At 35.0% G+C, this 19245-nt stretch overlaps 3 protein-coding genes across 3 annotated transcripts; all 3 read right to left on the bottom strand.

The window, feature by feature from the left end:
• Positions 1-2456: 2456 nt before the first annotated feature.
• Positions 2457-9946, bottom strand: LOC108575379 (elongation of very long chain fatty acids protein 1). Its single transcript, XM_017938155.1, is given in 8 exon segments — positions 2457-2621; positions 7018-7157; positions 8092-8254; positions 8321-8401; positions 8924-9114; positions 9225-9273; positions 9801-9892; positions 9895-9946. Coding segments are annotated over 8 exon segments (933 nt in total).
• Positions 9947-12687: 2741 nt separating this feature from the next.
• Positions 12688-18034, bottom strand: LOC108575364 (cysteine sulfinic acid decarboxylase-like). Its single transcript, XM_017938136.1, has 6 exons — positions 17711-18034; positions 16414-16660; positions 15552-15756; positions 15062-15438; positions 13513-13704; positions 12688-12861 (listed from the first exon to the last, which is right to left on the bottom strand). Exons 1-6 carry the CDS (start codon positions 17980-17982, stop codon positions 12688-12690), a joined length of 1467 nt encoding a protein of 488 aa, XP_017793625.1. The 5' UTR covers positions 17983-18034.
• A 397-nt stretch (positions 18035-18431) lies between these two features.
• Positions 18432-18872, bottom strand: LOC108575320 (protein UXT homolog). The gene has a single exon (XM_017938086.1). The coding sequence runs from the start codon at positions 18870-18872 to the stop codon at positions 18432-18434; it is 441 nt and encodes a 146-aa protein (XP_017793575.1).
• Positions 18873-19245: the final 373 nt, after the last annotated feature.

Raw genomic sequence — 19245 nt, 5'->3', positions numbered from 1 at the left:
GATTAATTTAAGAGAAACGTTTAGGAAATTGAGTTGTAATATTTAATTTATGAACAGTTGGTTAATGATAAAGTTTGTCGAATTTTTATGCTGACAAAAATGAGTAGAAATTTATTTAAGAAAGTTAAATAGAGCTGTTAAGAAGAAAATTTACCGGTTCTTTTTAAATTAAGCAACTTTTGCTCGACACTACTTTCCAACTTGGTAAACTTGTTCGAGCTTCGATATGATCGTTCTTACCTATTCAATTGCAAACTATGACTTAGAGGAACCACGATTCCATTCTCTATCCTACAATAAAGTCATCCTTTCGTTGTGCATCAGTGAAAGACACTGAATTGTTGTCACGTGTAACAAAATATTCAGATCAAATATGAGATCGAATGCAGTATGAATAGATTTTACAATATCATTTTGATAAAATGTCACGAAAGACGAAACTTTAATTTTGTATTCAGGACTTTGCGAAGAAAATTAGGACGAACAGGAAAACAGTAAATTCTCTAATGACACTTCATAAATGGACGTAAGAAATGACAGTTTTTCTTACTTTTCAGTCATTCTTAAAAATTTGGAAAATTACGTATTTGTGAATTTTATGTTGCATATTAAATTGTTGAAATTCCGTTCAAAATAAATTACGAAAATGTCCCTTTTTCAGGTGTAACAGCGTTATCTATAATACTGAAGAAAATTGCTTTTACGAATGGGGAGAATTATGTATTTAAAATTTCATTTTGTATATTAAAGCTGACGAAGTTTCCTAACAAAAAAAATTGCATTTACTAATCACTCTTCACGAATGGTCACGAAAAACGTCACATTTCCTTACTTTCCAGTCATTCTCGAAAATTCGAAAAAATCACGTATTCGTAATTTTCATATTGCACATCAAAACTGACGAATTTTCTTCAAAAAAAAAAGAAAAATTACAAAAATATGCCTTTCACCTCGTGCTACTCTTTACAAAAATGGTACTACTCCTTGGCAACTTGCATACATTAATCTTTATTACAAACATTTCAGTTTGTTACATACAGTACATGTATAAAATACGCGCGCGTCGCCTAAATATCTTATAACTGTAATTATAATTAACATCAAACTTCCTTACGTTCTCTTTTATCTCGTCTGTTAACATCGTGTACATTTATTCCACGACAATATTAACTACCAAAAAAAAAAAAAAAAAAAAACAGAACACCGAAGATATTTTAACATCCAATAGCCCCTGTAATTGCGACGAAGAAAAGGCTCCGCGAAGGAGTGAAAAAAAGGGCCGGGCTAGAAACGAGCGTAGCTAAGAGGAAAATACTCTGCGAAAGTATCGAACGAACGTTAACGTCGATCCGCTGTCTGCCGGGATTTTAATAAAATCACGGTCACGGCTATGGTGTCGATATTGCGCGAAACAAAATGTAATATGTTTCGATCCGGCGGGACGAGGCAAAAGAGAGAGGGGAAGAAAGCGGGAGATAAGAGAGAGAAAAGAAAGAAAGAAAAAAAAGAATCCGACTAAAAGCATTCCCGCGAGCAAAATCCGAGCTGACTCGGATACGCGAATTTTTACCCCTGTAACATGGCTTGTACCCTTGCATGTCTTTCCCCGATGCATGTCTTTCTAATGCGTTCTCCGCCAGCGCGATATATCAAGCGACGCGTCCGCGATCATTCCCATTCTGATTCTCCGTGGCATTATCACTACATAGACACGCTCTCGAGGAGATAGAACAGCTAACGAATAGTAACAGGCCGGAAAAATAAGGCTGGATATCTCTACGATTTTTTGCAACAGCCAGCTCTTTCACACGTGTCGCTATCCTTGCCGAAACCACCTGTCGACAGAGAAAATTGATTATTCCAAGGAAATTAGTTGGTATTACACGGCTTGTGCGTCTGTGTGAATTTGGGGTGGTAATTAATTTGCACTGAATCGATATGGTTACGAAATAATTCGCTCGTAATGGAATAATTGTAAAACTTAGGTAATGATCGATAAATTTCAAATTGTGGTCAATTACGGTGTAACATGTGAAACAAAGGTGAGTAATTGATAGATTATTGGTTGTACCAGGTGAAACCCTAATTACCACTTAATCGCATGTTTTGCTTCTTTTTTGCTTGACGCTGTACAATTGAATATCTTGAAATATAATTACTTTTCCCGAGTTAGCAATAATTGATTTCTTATTTTAGAGGATGAATAAAAAATTTATCTTTGTTTGGGAAAACAGGAAGTGTTTTTGTTTTAATCTAGGGAAATGTTTGTTTGATATACGAAAAACTTACGAGGTAACACGTGAAGCAAAGTTAAATGATACTGTAGTTATTACTAAATTGCATATGTTTTGCTTCATGCTATAGAATTGAATATTTTTAGATCTTCGTTTGGAAAAATAAAAAGCTAATAATTCCATCGTTTTTGCTTACCCAGGCCTTCCTGACTCACGAAACCTTTACTCCGTCTTCTTCGTGAGATACGATTTCTTGTAATAGTCGCAAAACATGTAGAACATAATAAGGATCTGAGATATGTAGAGAAAAGCTACTGGCTTTCGATTTGGCTCACAGGAAGGCAACAAAGTTTGAACTGTATGACATATCATCGCGATAAACTGGATCTGGAACCACACAAGAAAATAATTCTAACTCTGCACATACTTCCTTCGCACTAATTAATCATAAAACGAAAAAGGAGAGAAAAATAGAACTTCCTTATAGTAATTATTAATTCTAGCTTCTCCCGTCAAAATATAAATTCTAGTCAATCCTAATTTTCGCGAATAAAGAAAAATCAGATTAGAGAAGGTTAATTTCCCTAATCTCGAAAATCATCCCTAAAAGTACGTGAAAGTCTACATTCTATGATAGATGTTCTTGATTTAAAAAAAAAAAGAACAAAAAGGGAGAGAGAAATTCTTTCTGATAATCATTAATTCTTGGTCCTCCCATCAAAATGTAAAATTTATATCGATCCTAATTTTTCATCTCGTGAATAAAGAAAAATCGAATTATAAAGGGTGAATTTTCCTACAAACCTTAGATCACGAAAATCACGATCTAGAAAATAATCCCTGAATGCACGAGAAAGTCTAGATTCTAGCTGTTCACGATCCAAATAAAAAAGACAGAAAGAAACAGAAAGAGAATAAACGAAAAAAATAATAAAAAAAAGAATCCGAAAGGAGAACGATTCACGCACAATCTAAGTAGCTCACTAATCTCTCTTCAAGTCACAAGTAAAATTACACTCTGACCTGCTACGGCCCTCCGCGCTCCAAGTCTCAGCTCCTGCGCAGCTCGAAACGCTTTAACACGAAATTAAACGGCCGCGTAACCCGATAAATCGTTCCGCCGATATCTCACGCGGAGAAATAAAAGTTCTCCACCGGCGGATTATTTAATTAAAAATCACAGCGACGTCGACAGTTCCCGATCCTCTCCCTCGCACACGTCCCTTCCCTCTCCCTGTTGTTTCCTGTCGAGATTCGAGACGCAAATCGAATCGCCGCGTGTATACATGTAATTCCACATCCGGCACTTACTACCTTTTCAGCGTTGATGCAAAAACTCGGTTATCGAGTTAAGAGCACCGAATACGGGCCAATATGCGCGACAACCTCGACGTATGCATACACACACGCGTCTCCCTCGGTTCTTGTCCTAGGTGTAGAGGTGCTTTTTGTGCTCATCGAGGAAAACATATTGCACCTCTTAACAGCGGAGATTCGGTGGCCAAAGGCGTGGCCGCGTTTCATTGTTTCCCCGAGAGTGCTCGAACGAGGATCGAGTAGCTTTTATTCATTTTCCCGTGATTCTCGGGCTTGATTGGCAGCGTGGATGAAATATTCACTCTGACACAGGCTGCGTCAGTTTTGGCTTTTGATTTTAGAATGTAGCATGTTCGAATGTCGATGTTCGGTCGGCTAACAAGGTATTTAGCCAGGGCTTTTTTCCATTTCGTCCGCAGTGATAACGACACCGCGGAGAAACGTATTTTTATAGGATTTTTTTGACGTATTTTGTAGCTTGAGGTGACAAGAGGTGGTGCAGTGCTTGAGATGTTGATAACAGTGAAAATCGATGAAAATTTGGGTGGAATTTTTGTAGTATGGCATTTTTAAACGTACTTGATAACTCGATGTAGAAAGAGGTGTCACAGTGCCTAAGATGTTGATAACAGAGAAAAGGACGCAAATTTTTATAGCATTAATATTTGTATAGTACAGAATTTTTACAGTATTAATACTTGTACAGTATAACATTTGCCCACTATTTTTAAATCTATTCGACAGCCGGAGGTAAAAAGAGCTGAGACAAAAGTGACGAAAAATTTCAACTTTTCATCAATTTTCCCACCCTTGAAAATGCCAAAAATCGGCAGATACTTGAATGAGAAATTGTTAAAGCGAGAGCACGAACGAAAATTGAAATTATTCAATATAGTAAAAGAAAAAGACTAGCGCAAAATAAAATTCAATCTGGTGCAAACGATTTCACCTGTGTTCTATTCCAAGTAATTCGACTAATAATGAAAACGTTCGACGCGGAATGTTAGATTTATTATGCGAAATTGCTCTCATTAGAAGAATCGCGCAGCGCGACGTGACATCCTGAGTTCGAGGTAGTAGAACGAAAAAGGTATTCGCGAAAACGTGATTTATTTCCGGCGTTTCGTTATCCCTGAAAATGCTGTGCCCGCTGTACGCTTTTTTGACATTTATACTTTACGGCTGTGTATGTTTCATCTGTGATTCTTGGCACACCGGTGAAAGCATAAAAAATAATTTCATTGTAACTATAACTGTTGGTTTACGCGGAACGTATTGAATTTTGTTTTTTTTTTGTCGTCGCCTGGTCCGGTCGATTCTTTTTTGCGTTTTTTTTTTTTTAATGATTATGCTACACGTCTCCGAATAAATACCGCGTTTCATGTATAAATGTTGCATCGCAAAATAATTGGATTTCTGTTGTCCCGGTATGAATAATAATAATTCTTAACGAAGTCGGGACGGTGCGAATAATAATCTTTAATGTAGTAACAGCAACGTGACGTAAATCAAGATAAAATTTTCAAACCGCCAATGTTACAATGCCACATTTCTCCGACAATGTTTAAATAAAAGCAACAGAGAGCTGCATACGCGGACACGTGAATTTACATTTTTGAAAATACTGTTGTACACCTACAAACCGTTCTATGTATATTTATCGGATTTTCGATAAAAACTGTTTAACCAGTTCAGACGGACCGGTTTTCGAGTGAACTAAATGAATCCTTTGTACGTATTATTTTGCTGTCCTTTGAAAAAGAAGAGAGGTAAAATATGTCGTATTTACATCAGTTGTCAAGCTGTAATCGTCGCGACAGAGTTGGAAGAAACACTTGAGTAAATCACAGAAGAGAGAATTGTCAACCCTTTCGGTACGACAAAAAGTTCTCGCTGTGTACTGGACGAGGCAGTTATTATTCAACGCTGAGGTAAGAATGAAAATAGTAAGATCGAAAGTCGACTGTTTCATGATAGTGAAATGGCTGGTGCGTTTTGGTATTGCCTGAGTTTCAGTCGACAGCGATATTTTCCCTGTGCGACCACTTTTACAGTAAACACATGTGTACACACGGCCTTCGTAGTGAAAAGGTTAATGACACTTAATTAAACAAGCAAGTAATAAAAGTAAGAGAAGAAAAAACAAGACGAGAGAAATCTGGATGGAAATAGCGCAAAAGGGAGAAGTATAAGTGACATTCCAATGTAAGCGAAACAGAAATCAGAGTGAAAATAGTTTCGAGATTTTTCATAGTAAAGTTGCAGTGAATATCAAGCGTTACAGCTATCCAAAGTCTCCATCCCTTCCTCACAGTCCTTCACACTCACTCACGATCACTAACAGTCATTTATACTCACTCGTGCTCACTCACACTCACTCAAAGTCACTCCCAGTCACTTACACACACTCACACTCACTCACTCACAGTCACTCAATCAAAGTTACTCCCAGTCACTTACACTCACTCACAGTCACTTACTCAAAGTTACTCCCAGTCACTTACACTCACTCACAGTCACTCACACTCACTCAAAGTCACTCACGCTCACTCACGATCACTCACAGTTATTAATAATCACTCATACTCACTCAAAGTCACTCAAAGTTACTCCCAGTCACTTACACACACTCACACTCACTCACTCACAGTCACTCAATCAAAGTTACTCCCAGTCACTTACACTCACTCACAGTCACTTACTCAAAGTTACTCCCAGTCACTTACACTCACTCACACTCACTCACACTCACTCAAAGACACTCACTCAAAGTCACTCACGCTCACTCACGATCACTCACAGTTATTTATACTCACTCATACTCACTCACACTCACTCAAAGTTACTCCCAGTCACTTAAACACACTCACACTCACTCACTCAAAGTTACTCCCAGTCACTTACACACACTCACACTCACTCACTCACAGTCACTCACACTCACTCAAAGTCACTCACAGGCACTCATGCTCACTAACGTAGACTCACGCTCACTTACATACACTCACGCACGATCGCTCACACTCACGAAATCGACACTATCGCCATTATCCAATCAGTCAGTTTTGCGAATGATTTTGCAGTCGTTCGCCAAAAAAAAAAAGAGAGTCACGGATCGAGCGGTGTTTTGCGCCTGTTATCCCGCTTGATACGGATTAATTTACTTAGCCGGTTGCGCTAACAGTCGCGACGCTCGAACGTCAATAGCAATTTCACATTTGAAAAATACGCTACAGTACAACGATGGTTGCAGGAGGGATGAAGGGTCGAGGGGGGTGGAGGTGGGAATGTAATTTTACGATTACGCGATACGCGCGACGGTGCAGCACGGTGAAATGAGCGAATAACACTCCCAGCACGGCAATTCAGCGGGCACAAGGAACACCGCGCGACAATATATGCATTCCGGGGTCGTGTGTATGCAACGTTCGCAGATAGCGGAGTCGGATAGAAAATGGAAACGTACCATTTGTAAGCCCGTAATGTATTGTTTCCAAGGTGCGATTCTCTTTTGCATTTCCGGGCCCAAGCAAGCGAGCAGATAATAGGTGTACATAATCACGTGCACGATGCTGTTTAACATAATCGTGAAAGTCCACATGCCGCCTGCAAATAACCACACACATCAAATCGATTTAATATCATTCTTTTTTTCTATTTTCAGCGAACGAGGATCCGCGAAATAGTTGGCGGAGTTTGAGCAAACCAAGTTACACACGGTTCGCGAAATGAATTTTCGAAAAGCGTATGTTATTCACGACTATTGGGAATTTAAGCTATGTAACTGTCTGCGTGTGTGTTTTCCACCGTGACCGTGTTGCATACTGAGAGTAATGGCTAAACTTAATATACCGCGACCGAAATTTCATTTCGATTCATACGGAATTCTTTTTACGAGGACACGGTGTGAAAGTCGATTAAAGTCATTACATCACAGCTGCGGTGTCTAAAAGTAGGAATAACGTTTGGAATTTTTTTTCACAGGCTGCTACCAAACGAAAAGCTCCAATTTTTGCTTTTCCGAGAATGTAAATGTAACTTTCAGATTTTTTCTCCAATCTTTCAAATGTGAAAATGTCACAAAATGAAGGAGCTGTCGCGGAACCTCTTCTGCTAATGCATCGATTGATTTTATACAGCTCTTTATTTTTTTGAAAAATTGTTTCAACGAGCCAGGGCAGAAATTTAAAAAAAAGAAAAGAAAGATTGCAATTTAGAGTACGCAGCAACTCTGGAAAAATATTAACGAGAACTGTGTACATTTTAATTACTTCAATTGTTTTGCACTGAAATCCTGAATTTCGAGGCAATTGAATATAACCAAACTGAAAAAGCTCAAACTTTTCAAAGAATGACAATTTACTAATTGAACGATTATTTTTCCTTTTTACAACTTCCCTACAATTGTGTTCCACATGAAAGGGACATATTCACGTGTCAAGCGTGTCACGAAAATTTGAAAAATGTTGGTTTAAATACGAAAGTACGATGTGGCATGTTGATGTTAGAAATAAGTTGACAGGAGTACGTGAAAATTTACCTGGGACAAATTTGCACGCTATCCACGCGAGAAGAACAGTCGACGTGTGATGATAAATGTGAAGAAAAGACGCCTGGTTGTATTTCTTTCTCAAAATAAAGATGACAGTGTCGCTGAGCTCGAACACTTTCAACAATACAACCCTCCACACCCATCGAGCCATCTATTAAAAATCACATAACACTGGTACTATCGAAATTCGCGTATCGTTAATGCCTTCGGTACTTACACGATAAGATTCAGAATCGTAGGAAACAGTATGAGCCTCGCAGCCAAGCGAGTATTTCGTGGTGAAGCCTGAGGTGAGCAGCTGGAAATGTACGAATATATTGATTACTTCGAGTACTGCGACAACAGAAACGTGAAATAATTGTTAAACTCAAATTGCAAGAAAATATTCGAGGATTTCAGTTCGCCTTTGATTTTTCTGTGTCAGAGCGAATCGTGGGAGAAAATGTGGTGAAAAATGCCACATTGCGGGAAATATTTAATAACTTGAACAGCAATTAAGACAATTGCATAGAAATTGCACTGTGTTTTCCGGAAACATGACCAAACGTGTGTGAAAAATTTCAAGTCGCTTGGATTAGAATTATACGATAACTATTCGTCCCAAAAATCGCCTAAAAATGACGTCTCTAATTTGGGAGTGCAGCAAATAAATGAGCAATAAAATTTTTAAGAATACATCGTTCATTGGTATCGATTAATAACTGTTTTAGAAAGAAAAATAAAAGATGAAGAAAATTGAGATATTTCAACGAATCACGTTTCTCTATTCAGTCCTGGCAGATTTAAAGAGACATATTTAATTCGGTTCAAATTAACTCACCCCGTGAAATGCAGCAGCACTCGCAATCGCCATGAAAATATTGTAAAAAATCATAATTTTGTTCAGATTGTATGGTTTCCTTTTCTTCATGTACAACGGGCCGAGACGTAGAACGAGGAGCAGATAAATGGATATAATTCCTGACAATAGAAACGGACTGCCCATGAACAGCCAATCCGCAACTCTGGGATCTAAAATGGTGAATTTATCAAACACGCTTAAACTAAAATAAAAAAGAGAATTAATTTAAAGTGTCAAATGGAATTCGATGTAAATTAAGTTAAAGAGAAGGAAAACTGACCTGCCGCATCTTCCATGAGGTAGCGATACGTTTCCAGGAAGCCCACGTTCTAAGAATGACAAAGAAATGTGCCAAAGAAAAACAATGAAAAATTAATTAAACTATTGTACTTGCAGGATTATGGACAAATATGATTTACTGTAAAACTATTACTACATTATTATTAGTATCACGATGTGGAATTAACGTTAAATTTGTCACTAATGTCCAAAAGTCCAAATTAAAGTGCAAAAATTAAAAAGGAGTTGAAAATTCTGCATCATACAGTTCCACCTAACTATACTTGAAATCAATGGTAAATTTGCATTTCTCTTCCCCCCAAATTGTCGGCTCAAGCTACTATCCCAATATTAGCTCACATTGTTACCAAAAAATTTCAAAGTCTACACGAACACTGGTGTGCAATTTCCACAAAACTGTGACAAATAATTCTGAAATCGTAACTTCCCAAGACCAGAACGAAAAGTTGCGGAAAAAAGTGGGATTAAAGAATCCTCCAATTGTAACAATCGAGCTGCGAATAATTTCTCGTCGCGGCTATCAACGAAACGGTCCAAGTAGCAAAAAAAATGGTACCTGTGCCACGTGAATTGGGAGACCCTTCCCATCCTGGCCGTCGAGTTTGAAGATATCGACTGACATTCGGGTTACTGAACGATCGGAATGGTAACTATCGACGTTAACACCGTCTTTCGTGGCGGCAACCTACTGTCTAAGTTCATCTGCAGGGCAAGCACCCCTAGCAGTGGCTCGGGGACAGGAACGTAACACACAAGCACAGTTCCCTGTAAAGGGTTTCTCGCACACCCTATTTTAATACGATAAAGAAACACGTTCAAGACTTGTACACCAAAGTATCTTTTATTAAACCTGTCACAGTCGTTCCGAAATCGTTGGAAATAGAAAAGCAGTGTCGATCTGAATTATCCGAAAGGTCGGAATTTTTTAGAACGTTCGGTAATTCTTTTAGAATCGTGAAACGAGGGTATAAATGGATAGTTTCGAAATTTATTCGTACTTTACACCTTGTGAAATAAAAATTAGCGGTATTTCAAGTTAATTTTACGGTTTATTCAGTTATTTTGAACTGATGTATAGAAAATTAATCTGAAACCTCGTAGTCTTTGAGGATTTTTTGCAATTTTTTTTTAGAATTATGAAATAACGAAATTTAAGCGAATAATCGGGAAACGATCGATGACTGAAAAAGTATGTTAAACGAGGAAATTTCTGTTATTTCAGAAAGTGCGCTGAATTAATCTGAATTATCTGAAACGTCATAGTCTTTGAGGATTTTTTGCAATTTTTTTTTAGAATTATGAAATAGCGAAATTTAAGGGAATAATCGGGAAACGATCGATGACTGAAAAAGTATGTTGAACGAAGTAATTTGTATTATTTCAGAAAGTGAGCTGGAAATGTAACGACGAGCGCAGAGAATAAGCAAACGTTGACACATTTAGCAGACTTTTAACGCGCGTATTATGTTAACGTGAATTCGTTCAATATTGTAATTTATCGGCGGTTGCGGTGTCGAATTTCATGACCTTTGACGATCTAAAATTCTGCTCAATTATCATGATTGTTTTCCATGTTTTTATAATTAATTATGCATACGGGTGTTTCGTATTGTTTGTCAGAATCACCGGCGCGCGGTTCCACGATAACGGTAATTAAATATTAAACATTTCGTTAACGTGGTTTATTACAAATTAAATGGGAATATCAATGATGAGAGCACAATTGGAACAAAAACCTACAACTCTTAATAATGACTCTGCGCTGAAGAATGAACGAAACGACCCGCCCATTTCGTGTTCTGAAACGATCATTTCAAGTACTTTAACAGCTTCGATAAGTACGTCAATTTTCGCGAGTATAATAATCATTGCAAAATATAAGTAAAAGTCAAAATCAAACACACTTTTGTCTAATTAACTCAAAATATAAGAATGACAATTATCAGTGGACAAAATTTTGAAGAATTTCTCAAAGAAAGTATCAAATATACAGTCTTCAATTCATTATTTTTAATGCAAATTTCATAGAAGACAGTAAAAATTAGATAAAATATTAAACTTAACGTAGAGAAATTTGTACGAGATCACTTTCATAGAACAGTAAGGGTTAAATAATTGAAGGAAATTGGTAAAAATGTTTAGAAGAATTTTTCAAGGAAAGCATCAAATGTACAATCTTCGATTCGTCATTTTTATTGCAACTTTCCTGAAAGATAGTAAAAATTAGAAAAAAATAGTAAGCTTGAAAATGGAGAAATTTTGACGAGAACGCTCAAAGGGTTGAATAGTTCGTTAGATATTTCTAGTAATACTAATCACTGAATACGTGAACCTGTGCACGCACGTCAATTGTTCTCTGAATAGCTTCGAATTTTTATTGCAGATTCCACGTACCAATTAGCGCGACATACATCCGTGACGTTTGATTAAAATATGTGAAGCAGTAACGATTACACGCTTCATACACGTCACAGATGAGCTATTCATAATACGGGTTATTAAAACTTCTTTTTTGTAACAAATACAAAGACCTACTTCGGACAAAGACTCGATAAATTAGCTGTTTTAACGTTCGAAGTTGAATTTGTGGAAGAAAAAATGTTGAGAAAAATGTGAATGATAAAGGGTTAAATTAATATCTAGAAATGTCATAATTTTTCAGAATTTTTTGTCATTTTTTTAAAATTCTGACATAATGAAATGTAAGTGAATACTTTGGAAATGTATGTAAAACACTTACAAACATAATTTTACGTATATAAAATGAGGAAAAAATTGTTACTTACTCAGAAGAGGAAAATTGTTAAAAAAAGAGAATTAAATCACGAAAGGGTTAATATATTCTAATACCAAAGTAAAATCGAAGGTAAAACAGGTTTCAATTTAACAGACTTAATCCGTAAAAAGTGTAGAAATATTTTGCTGAATTTGAATGGAAAACCGTGCAGTTGTTGTTGGAAATCATTATACTACACGTACTACGAGCGTAGTCCTATAGATATACATAGGGCTTCTCTATATGCTGTCACTTGAATCAGGATTAGTCAGCCAGTACGTCGCGACTCCGCGGGCTCTACAACGAACGCAGTCACGAATTAATTTCGTACCTTGGCATTAGAAATTTAGTGGCAGCCCCTCTCCTAATCAGACCACCAGACTGCTAGGTTTCGTCTAGTTAACTCGGAGGAATTGATTATCGTGGTTGGAATTCGTTAGTTCTTTCGAAAAAAGGCTCGATGAAATTTAGAGCGCCGTTAGAACTTTCGTTAAGTACAAGAGAGAGCTTTCGATCGAAATGTATGATACATGAATTTATTAATTTGACCATGAAGCATATAGAAACGCAGAGATAATAAAAAAGAAATTAAATATATCACTACTTTTTTTCTTTTTTTAATTTTTACATGATTTTTAACATTCAGTTATGTACATTTTGTAAATAATCACATAGATTCTCCTAGATTCTCCAGTTCGTCAAAAACGTAGTATATATCTTGCTTATCCACTCCTGAATTCTGAATAACAAAACGGAAGAAATTTGGTTTCTCACGAAGTGGCTGGTAGCTGATCATTAAACTACCTCTTTTGGTCATTTTTTCCTTTAGCTTTGGTGCAACCTAATTAAAGAATGGAGTTTTTAGTGAATATTTTTTGTTGATATGTTATTTTTACTATGATGTAATGGAATAGTTTTAACACAAGTTTAGTTTTGAAAACTAACTTTCCTTTGGTTTTGGAAATTTAACAATGAGTAGTTCAGAGCTGTCTTTTATCAATTGCTAGTAAAAAAGAAATGCATTTTATCAATCGAACTGTATATCTAAAGTAGTTACAATATCAAAATATGTGAATCTACAGGAGTAAGTATAGGTTTCTGTCATACCCATAATCGGTACACTATTTTTTATCAACATTAAAAAAATACAAACGTAGCACAATTTTAAATGATGTAGTTAAATATATCTTAATTTTTGTAACATTTTATTACATATTCCTAACGAATTTGTAAAATCAATAACTTACTAAATCAGATGGAAAATAATCCATTAAATATACATAATATTTTAACTTGAATATGTAGATTCGACTACTTCTAAGTATTATTTAGAGAATAAATATTACACATACGAAACTATTTAAATATATTCCCAAATAAATCGAAAGTTACCAACACGTTACATTTGAATATCTTATCATTTTAAAAAATAATATTTTAATATTCATGTCTAAAATTACGATTGCTAAAGTAGAAAATTTATGTAACTTACTTTGTTTAATAAGTTGTTATAATTATACAGTGAATTTGAAACTCTCAAAGATGGTGGAATGAACCAAAAACACACGTTTATAAAACACGAGTCTGTCACCAATTTAAAGGCATGTCTTTTCTCTATTTCTTCTTTAAAAAGAGCTGAAAGTGTCATTAAATGATTCACATGTTTTTCAAATCCTGAAGTACCCTGAAATAGAGTTTGAACTCTGTAAACAACATTATTTGCATAATATTTTGTTGCCGAGAAGCATAAAAACGTTTACAGAAAATATGTTTATATAAATATGTGATATTTAAAGGAAGAAAAAAGAAATTATAATGTTATTAAAGTTTCTTTTCGTTCTTTTTAAAGAATAGTAACGTTTCGAATGACATTTGAACTTCTATGAAAAAAGAAACACTTTTCTTATAATGAAATAGTGGAATATTGTGAAAAAATTACAAAACATAATTTTATCAATGTAGTACGATTATTATTATCGATAAAGTTGTATTATTATTAATAAATACAGCTATTTAGAGTAATTCATTTCCTATCAGTAGCATGATGTAAGGTAGAACTACTCAATACAACTATGTAATAGAACTTTTTTGAAATAATGCTACTTATTTTACTATTCATTATTATTGGTAGTAAATTCAATGAGCAAATTAAACAAAAATATATAAATTTTATACTTATTTTTAATCAAACATAGATAGAAATGCAGGACAATTAATTTCTCTATTAACATACAGATTCCTGAGTGTTATAAGACCTACTAGAGTGAGTACATTTCTACAAGTATTTAAAAAATATTCACATATATTATTTCTTTTGGATTTTAATATATTGAAGGTTTTGATCTGTATATTGGTCTCACAACTATTAAATTTGGTAGAATTAACTGAAAGAATAAAGTCTAAATCATGATACATATTGGAATATTATTTTATAAGCATTTTCCCAACACAACTGTAAGAATACAATTTAAAAACAAACCATTCAAAACTGAAATATGCTAATGACAATACGATATGAAAATATATGAATGGAAAACAGGAACTTTAAAAGCTATTGGTCTAAAAGCACTGCTATCGGCAGACCCCCTTGCCAATTTTAGGAGCTTCTTTTATGATCTTGAAAATCCAGTGAATAGGTGCAGTATGAACATTCTTTATTCCTAGCAGGGGAAGTTAATGTATGCATAAGTATATTGGTAAACACTTGAAACATAGCATACAGACCCTTATCTTGTACGGACTGCATCGCAGTGACTGCTTAAACCACAAAGTACAAGATGCACAATTAAAGGAAGATCAGGGGAAAAAGTGCTACCAAGGCTAGTTTTCCACATATTTGCATAAGTGGTTGACACTTAAAGATTAATAAGGGAAGGAGAGGAACCTATGTGTCACACTTGTCTTGTGTTCGAAGCATGTGAGACACTGCATGAACCTTAAGAAAGGAGCATTTTTGAATAGATGCTTTGTGCCAGAAATAAGTCAAACAATTTTGGGTAAACAGAATCTGATTAAACTGAATATTTCATTTATGATATTACCTTAGCTTGCCACATGAACCAAAATTTCAACACATCTGGTCTGCGTCCACACTGCAAATACTTATCCCCCACATCCAAATCAGTAGAGTAAAATTTATCTTTTTGAAAGAGGTAAGGAGCTTGTTTAGAATGTGCTTCTTTGAAAATACTTTCATGCTTGCTTAGAAGCAACGAGCATTGTTGAGGAACAGCCAGTAATTTGTGTGGATTAAACAAAATAGAATCTGCTCTTTGTATTCCTCTTAAGAGAGCACTGTGCTTTTTGCTGAATATCAGACCGCCTCCCCAGGCTGCATCCACGTGCAACCACATATCGTGTTCTTGACAAATATCTGCAATTTCGATTAATGGATCGAAGGCACCCAGAACGGTTGTACCTGCAAATGAATGTAATTATCAACGATTAAACTCGGTCATTAATATTCTTCTGTTTTCAATTTTATTCCTATATTTTCTACATGAAACGACTTTGCATCAACATTTAACGTACCTGCGGTTGCTGTAACAGAAAACGGATAATTTCCTTTGCTTTTTTCTCTTAATATTTTAGCCCTTAAATCACCAATATCCATTCTACCATATTCATCGGTTTTTACAAGTACAACTTCCACATCACAAACGTTTGCCCATTTTAAGGTCGAGTAATGAGCATCTTCGGATGTGAAAAGTACCAAGTTTAAGGATATAATTTTACTCTAAAACATGAATATTAGTGGTCATTAATTGAGCCACTCAGAAGCCAGAATGGCTAACTCCGTCAAATTAAATTAAATGAAATCTTTTGTATTTACAAAGAGTTAAGCACCAAGCATGTACTTTGATATTAAAATTGGAGGAATTTCAAAAAGTGGAGTTAATCATTTCGGCTTCTGAATGGCTCAATTATTGCATAATATATATGCATACATGAAATTCCAAAAGCACTAAATATTATAAATACGTAAATCGATTTTTTTATAACCTTTCGATGAAACGAGCTTCTGTTTTTCTCTTTTCTTTGATAAATAAGATTAACAATAATCGATCCTCGTGAAATACTCGAAATAGAGTGTACATTTTACGGAAGTAAGTCGAACGAAATATGAGAGTATCCACGCGGAATGCAAGTAAAATAACAATTTTTCAGAATTATAATCGTGAAATAGAAGGCTGCTACATTCGTTGCAAAATCATTTCCCTTTACTTCGCCTTATCATACGATCTTACGACCGATAATCTGTACCTTCAATGTACGTCGAAGTGAAAATTATACGATGGCAGCGATGTTAAGTAATTAAAAAAATATATGTTCCAATGCTCGTTCATCAAAACGGTCGCGGTTATCGAAGTTATTCATCAACGTAAGTACTCACACTTTGAGTTTTCTTTCTAAACGAAAACCGCGCCAAGTTAATGGCAATACCATTACCGAACGAACCTCCTGGGCAGAAAAGGCCATCTCCGATCATAGTACCATTTTCTTCCTTATAAAACATGCTTAACAATTTTCTAATTACTGTCCTCTCTATCAGCGTTATAACCGGCGCCACTTCGTAAGTATATACCGAGGAATTTAACGCGTCTGTGAGCCATTGTCCGGCTAAGCCATAGGGGTCCAATCTAAATGAATTTTGATTTAATAACATTTTTAACGCACCTGAACCTTTCGTTAATACTGTAGCAACTGAACGAGAAGATGAGTTAGATTTCGAATTGTATCTCCGTAATGCAGTTTCCCGCGTAAAATAGAAAAATAAAATTAAAATAGTTATCGCAATATTGCACAATTTTATTTTTCAAATTTGTAACAATTTTGCTTGCAATTTTTACGAGATAAAATTGATTCAATGAAATACACGGGAATAATAATGCGAATGAATTAAATCGCATTGTTAACAGAAAAATTATTAAGATTGAATATTATGTAATTTTTGCAGATATTCTGTATCTTAAAATTATGTAATATTTAATCTTACGAATTTTTGTACTAATAACGTGATTTCATCCTTTTATTATTATTCGTACTTTATTAAATCAATTTTATTTTGTTCAAATTTTTTAAATAAAATTGCGCCATTTTAATTGTTATATAATCTTGCAGTGAGAGTATCTGTAAGATTATATAATGCTCGATCAAATAATTGATTGTTACGTGTTTAACAGCTGTGTTCTTGCAAACATTAAAAATAAGATTTAGAACATCGTTAACGCACCTGCAATGTGAAAGTACATTTTACAGCTCGATTTCTAAATAATGAAACTTCTGTGTCTAAAACCCATTAACTGTCTATGTGTTTGAGACAAGAAAAATGATCAAAATATTTGATGAAAGTCACAGATTCAACGTGATCACTTCAAATTGAAATACTATTTGCAACAATGAATAAATCATTCTTGACCTAAACTCCCGTTTAATAAGAAGGAAATTTCACAAATACACAATTTGGTATTTTAAAACCAATATTCATTTATTCAAATTTACCATGTGAGCGTGAAATTCGAAATGGTAAAAATAGCTATTATTCTTAAATTATACTTTATGCACGATCGTTATAAATTCTAACACACGTGAGAATAAAATTTTACACGTTTCTGTATAATTATAAAAATTATGTAATTCTTACGATCGTTCCTACAGTGAAAAAACTCATGCACGTGTCGATATCTCACCCAGAGAACAACTGATTCATAAAGTAAGGGTGTCCTGTTTTAACACTATATTTGAAAACCTTAGACGCGATCTCTAAAAGACTATCCTGGCTTTGTGGCTCTTCCTGCAAATTGAAGTTTATGATATCCTGTAGACGACCCGGTTCTCTCCATCTTAATACGGGATTTTCACGGGACACACTTTCAAAAGTGCAATCGATCAAGGCTGCGATAAGCTTCTCGAGAAATTGTTTGTGCCTTTCCACGCATGGTATGCTCTGCCAATCCGACATTAAAACGAACGCTTCACGCCAGAAAGCGTCGCGAAAATGGGAAAGCAACGTTGAAGCGAAAAACGTACTGATCTGCTTGCGATTGATGTCTATCATATATAAACGAGGTACAAGGTCCTTCTAAATTCACACAATTGCGCTTAATGAGGAAACAAAAGCACAATCTTCAGGGTAGGAAGTTGATGGAGTATAGGCAACGATTTGCATTAAATTAAATGCGCAAGCGAATTATACAAAAGCAACCTCGCTGAAATTGATAAACGTTGTTAATTTTGAATAATGAAATAACAGCTGCAAAAATAAACGCACAATTACTTATTTGGTATGTTGTTTTTCAATGTTTATTTAATACTGTAATTATGTACAAGTAACTTGATATAAAAGTATATACAGAGAAATTGTTAGAAAATTACATTGACCGATGAACATTATATTATACAAGATGTGCTTCACACCGTATTCTCCAATCCTTGCAATTCCATAATACCTAAGAGAATTAGTTTAATATGAGCACTTATTTTAGCTATTTCTTTGCGAATGTTTGCAATCTGTTTTTCCAAGAGTTTGATTCGAACATTGATGATCACCAAAGCATCATTTAGAGAAAATTCCACATAGTGTCCTAAGCCAACGTCCAACAGAATTTTAGAAGCATCAGGAACGTGTGCTTCGATAAAGAAATTCTGTCCAACATCTACTTGAGTTTTAAAACCATTTTTATCAAACTCATTAGCCTGAAGGGTGGTTATCGTAGATTTTAATTGAATGAACTCAGCAACATCTGCATTCTTGCTATCAAGTTTCTGCTCTAATTGTGCAAGATCCGTTTTCAATACATCATTGACAAATGTTTCAAACTTCAAGATCTTTTGCTCAATGTCAGGATTCATAATAGAACAGCCTGTATAATACAGAAATCATTAAAATATTTCACTATCACTTCATGACGTCGTAAGCTGCATAAACTCATGCAAAGTAAATAGAGAGAGAGAGAGAGAGCACTTGTAATATTAGGTTATGATAATCGTACAATACATTATCATGCATAAATAATACAATTTATTATTAACTACACTCACTAGAAATACACATAAGTGTTAAAACACTTTCGTAATGCACACTTTGTGTTATCTACAAGCAACTAATTTTATTCAGAAACACGACATCACGAAATGTTGAGGTTAACATAATCATAATCGAAAGTATACAACTTTTACTTCAATATTCTAAACAAGTACGCAGAAAGTTGTAGAACGCAATATC

The sequence above is a fragment of the Habropoda laboriosa genome, unplaced genomic scaffold (genome assembly GCF_001263275.1).
Source record: "Habropoda laboriosa isolate 0110345459 unplaced genomic scaffold, ASM126327v1 scaffold143, whole genome shotgun sequence".
NCBI lineage: Eukaryota > Metazoa > Arthropoda > Insecta > Hymenoptera > Apidae > Habropoda > Habropoda laboriosa.
Note: the sequence above shows the minus strand (reverse complement) of the source record. Positions and strands in the feature narration are given on the sequence as shown.

What these genes read in the sequence shown, in the direction of transcription:
- LOC108575364 (XM_017938136.1), bottom strand. Translation starts at nt 17,982, where the DNA reads ATGTCGGATTGGCAGAGCATACCATGCGTGGAAAGGCACAAACAATTT. An exon ending in ATGAATCAGTTGTTCTCTGG is followed by an intron (nt 16,661 to 17,710) that starts GTGAGATATCGA and finishes AAATTCATTTAG; the next exon opens with ATTGGACCCCTATGGCTTAG. An exon ending in GGTTCATGTGGCAAGCTAAG is followed by an intron (nt 13,705 to 15,061) that starts GTAATATCATAA and finishes ACTCTATTTCAG; the next exon opens with GGTACTTCAGGATTTGAAAA.
- LOC108575320 (XM_017938086.1), bottom strand. Translation starts at nt 18,872, where the DNA reads ATGAATCCTGACATTGAGCAAAAGATCTTGAAGTTTGAAACATTTGTC.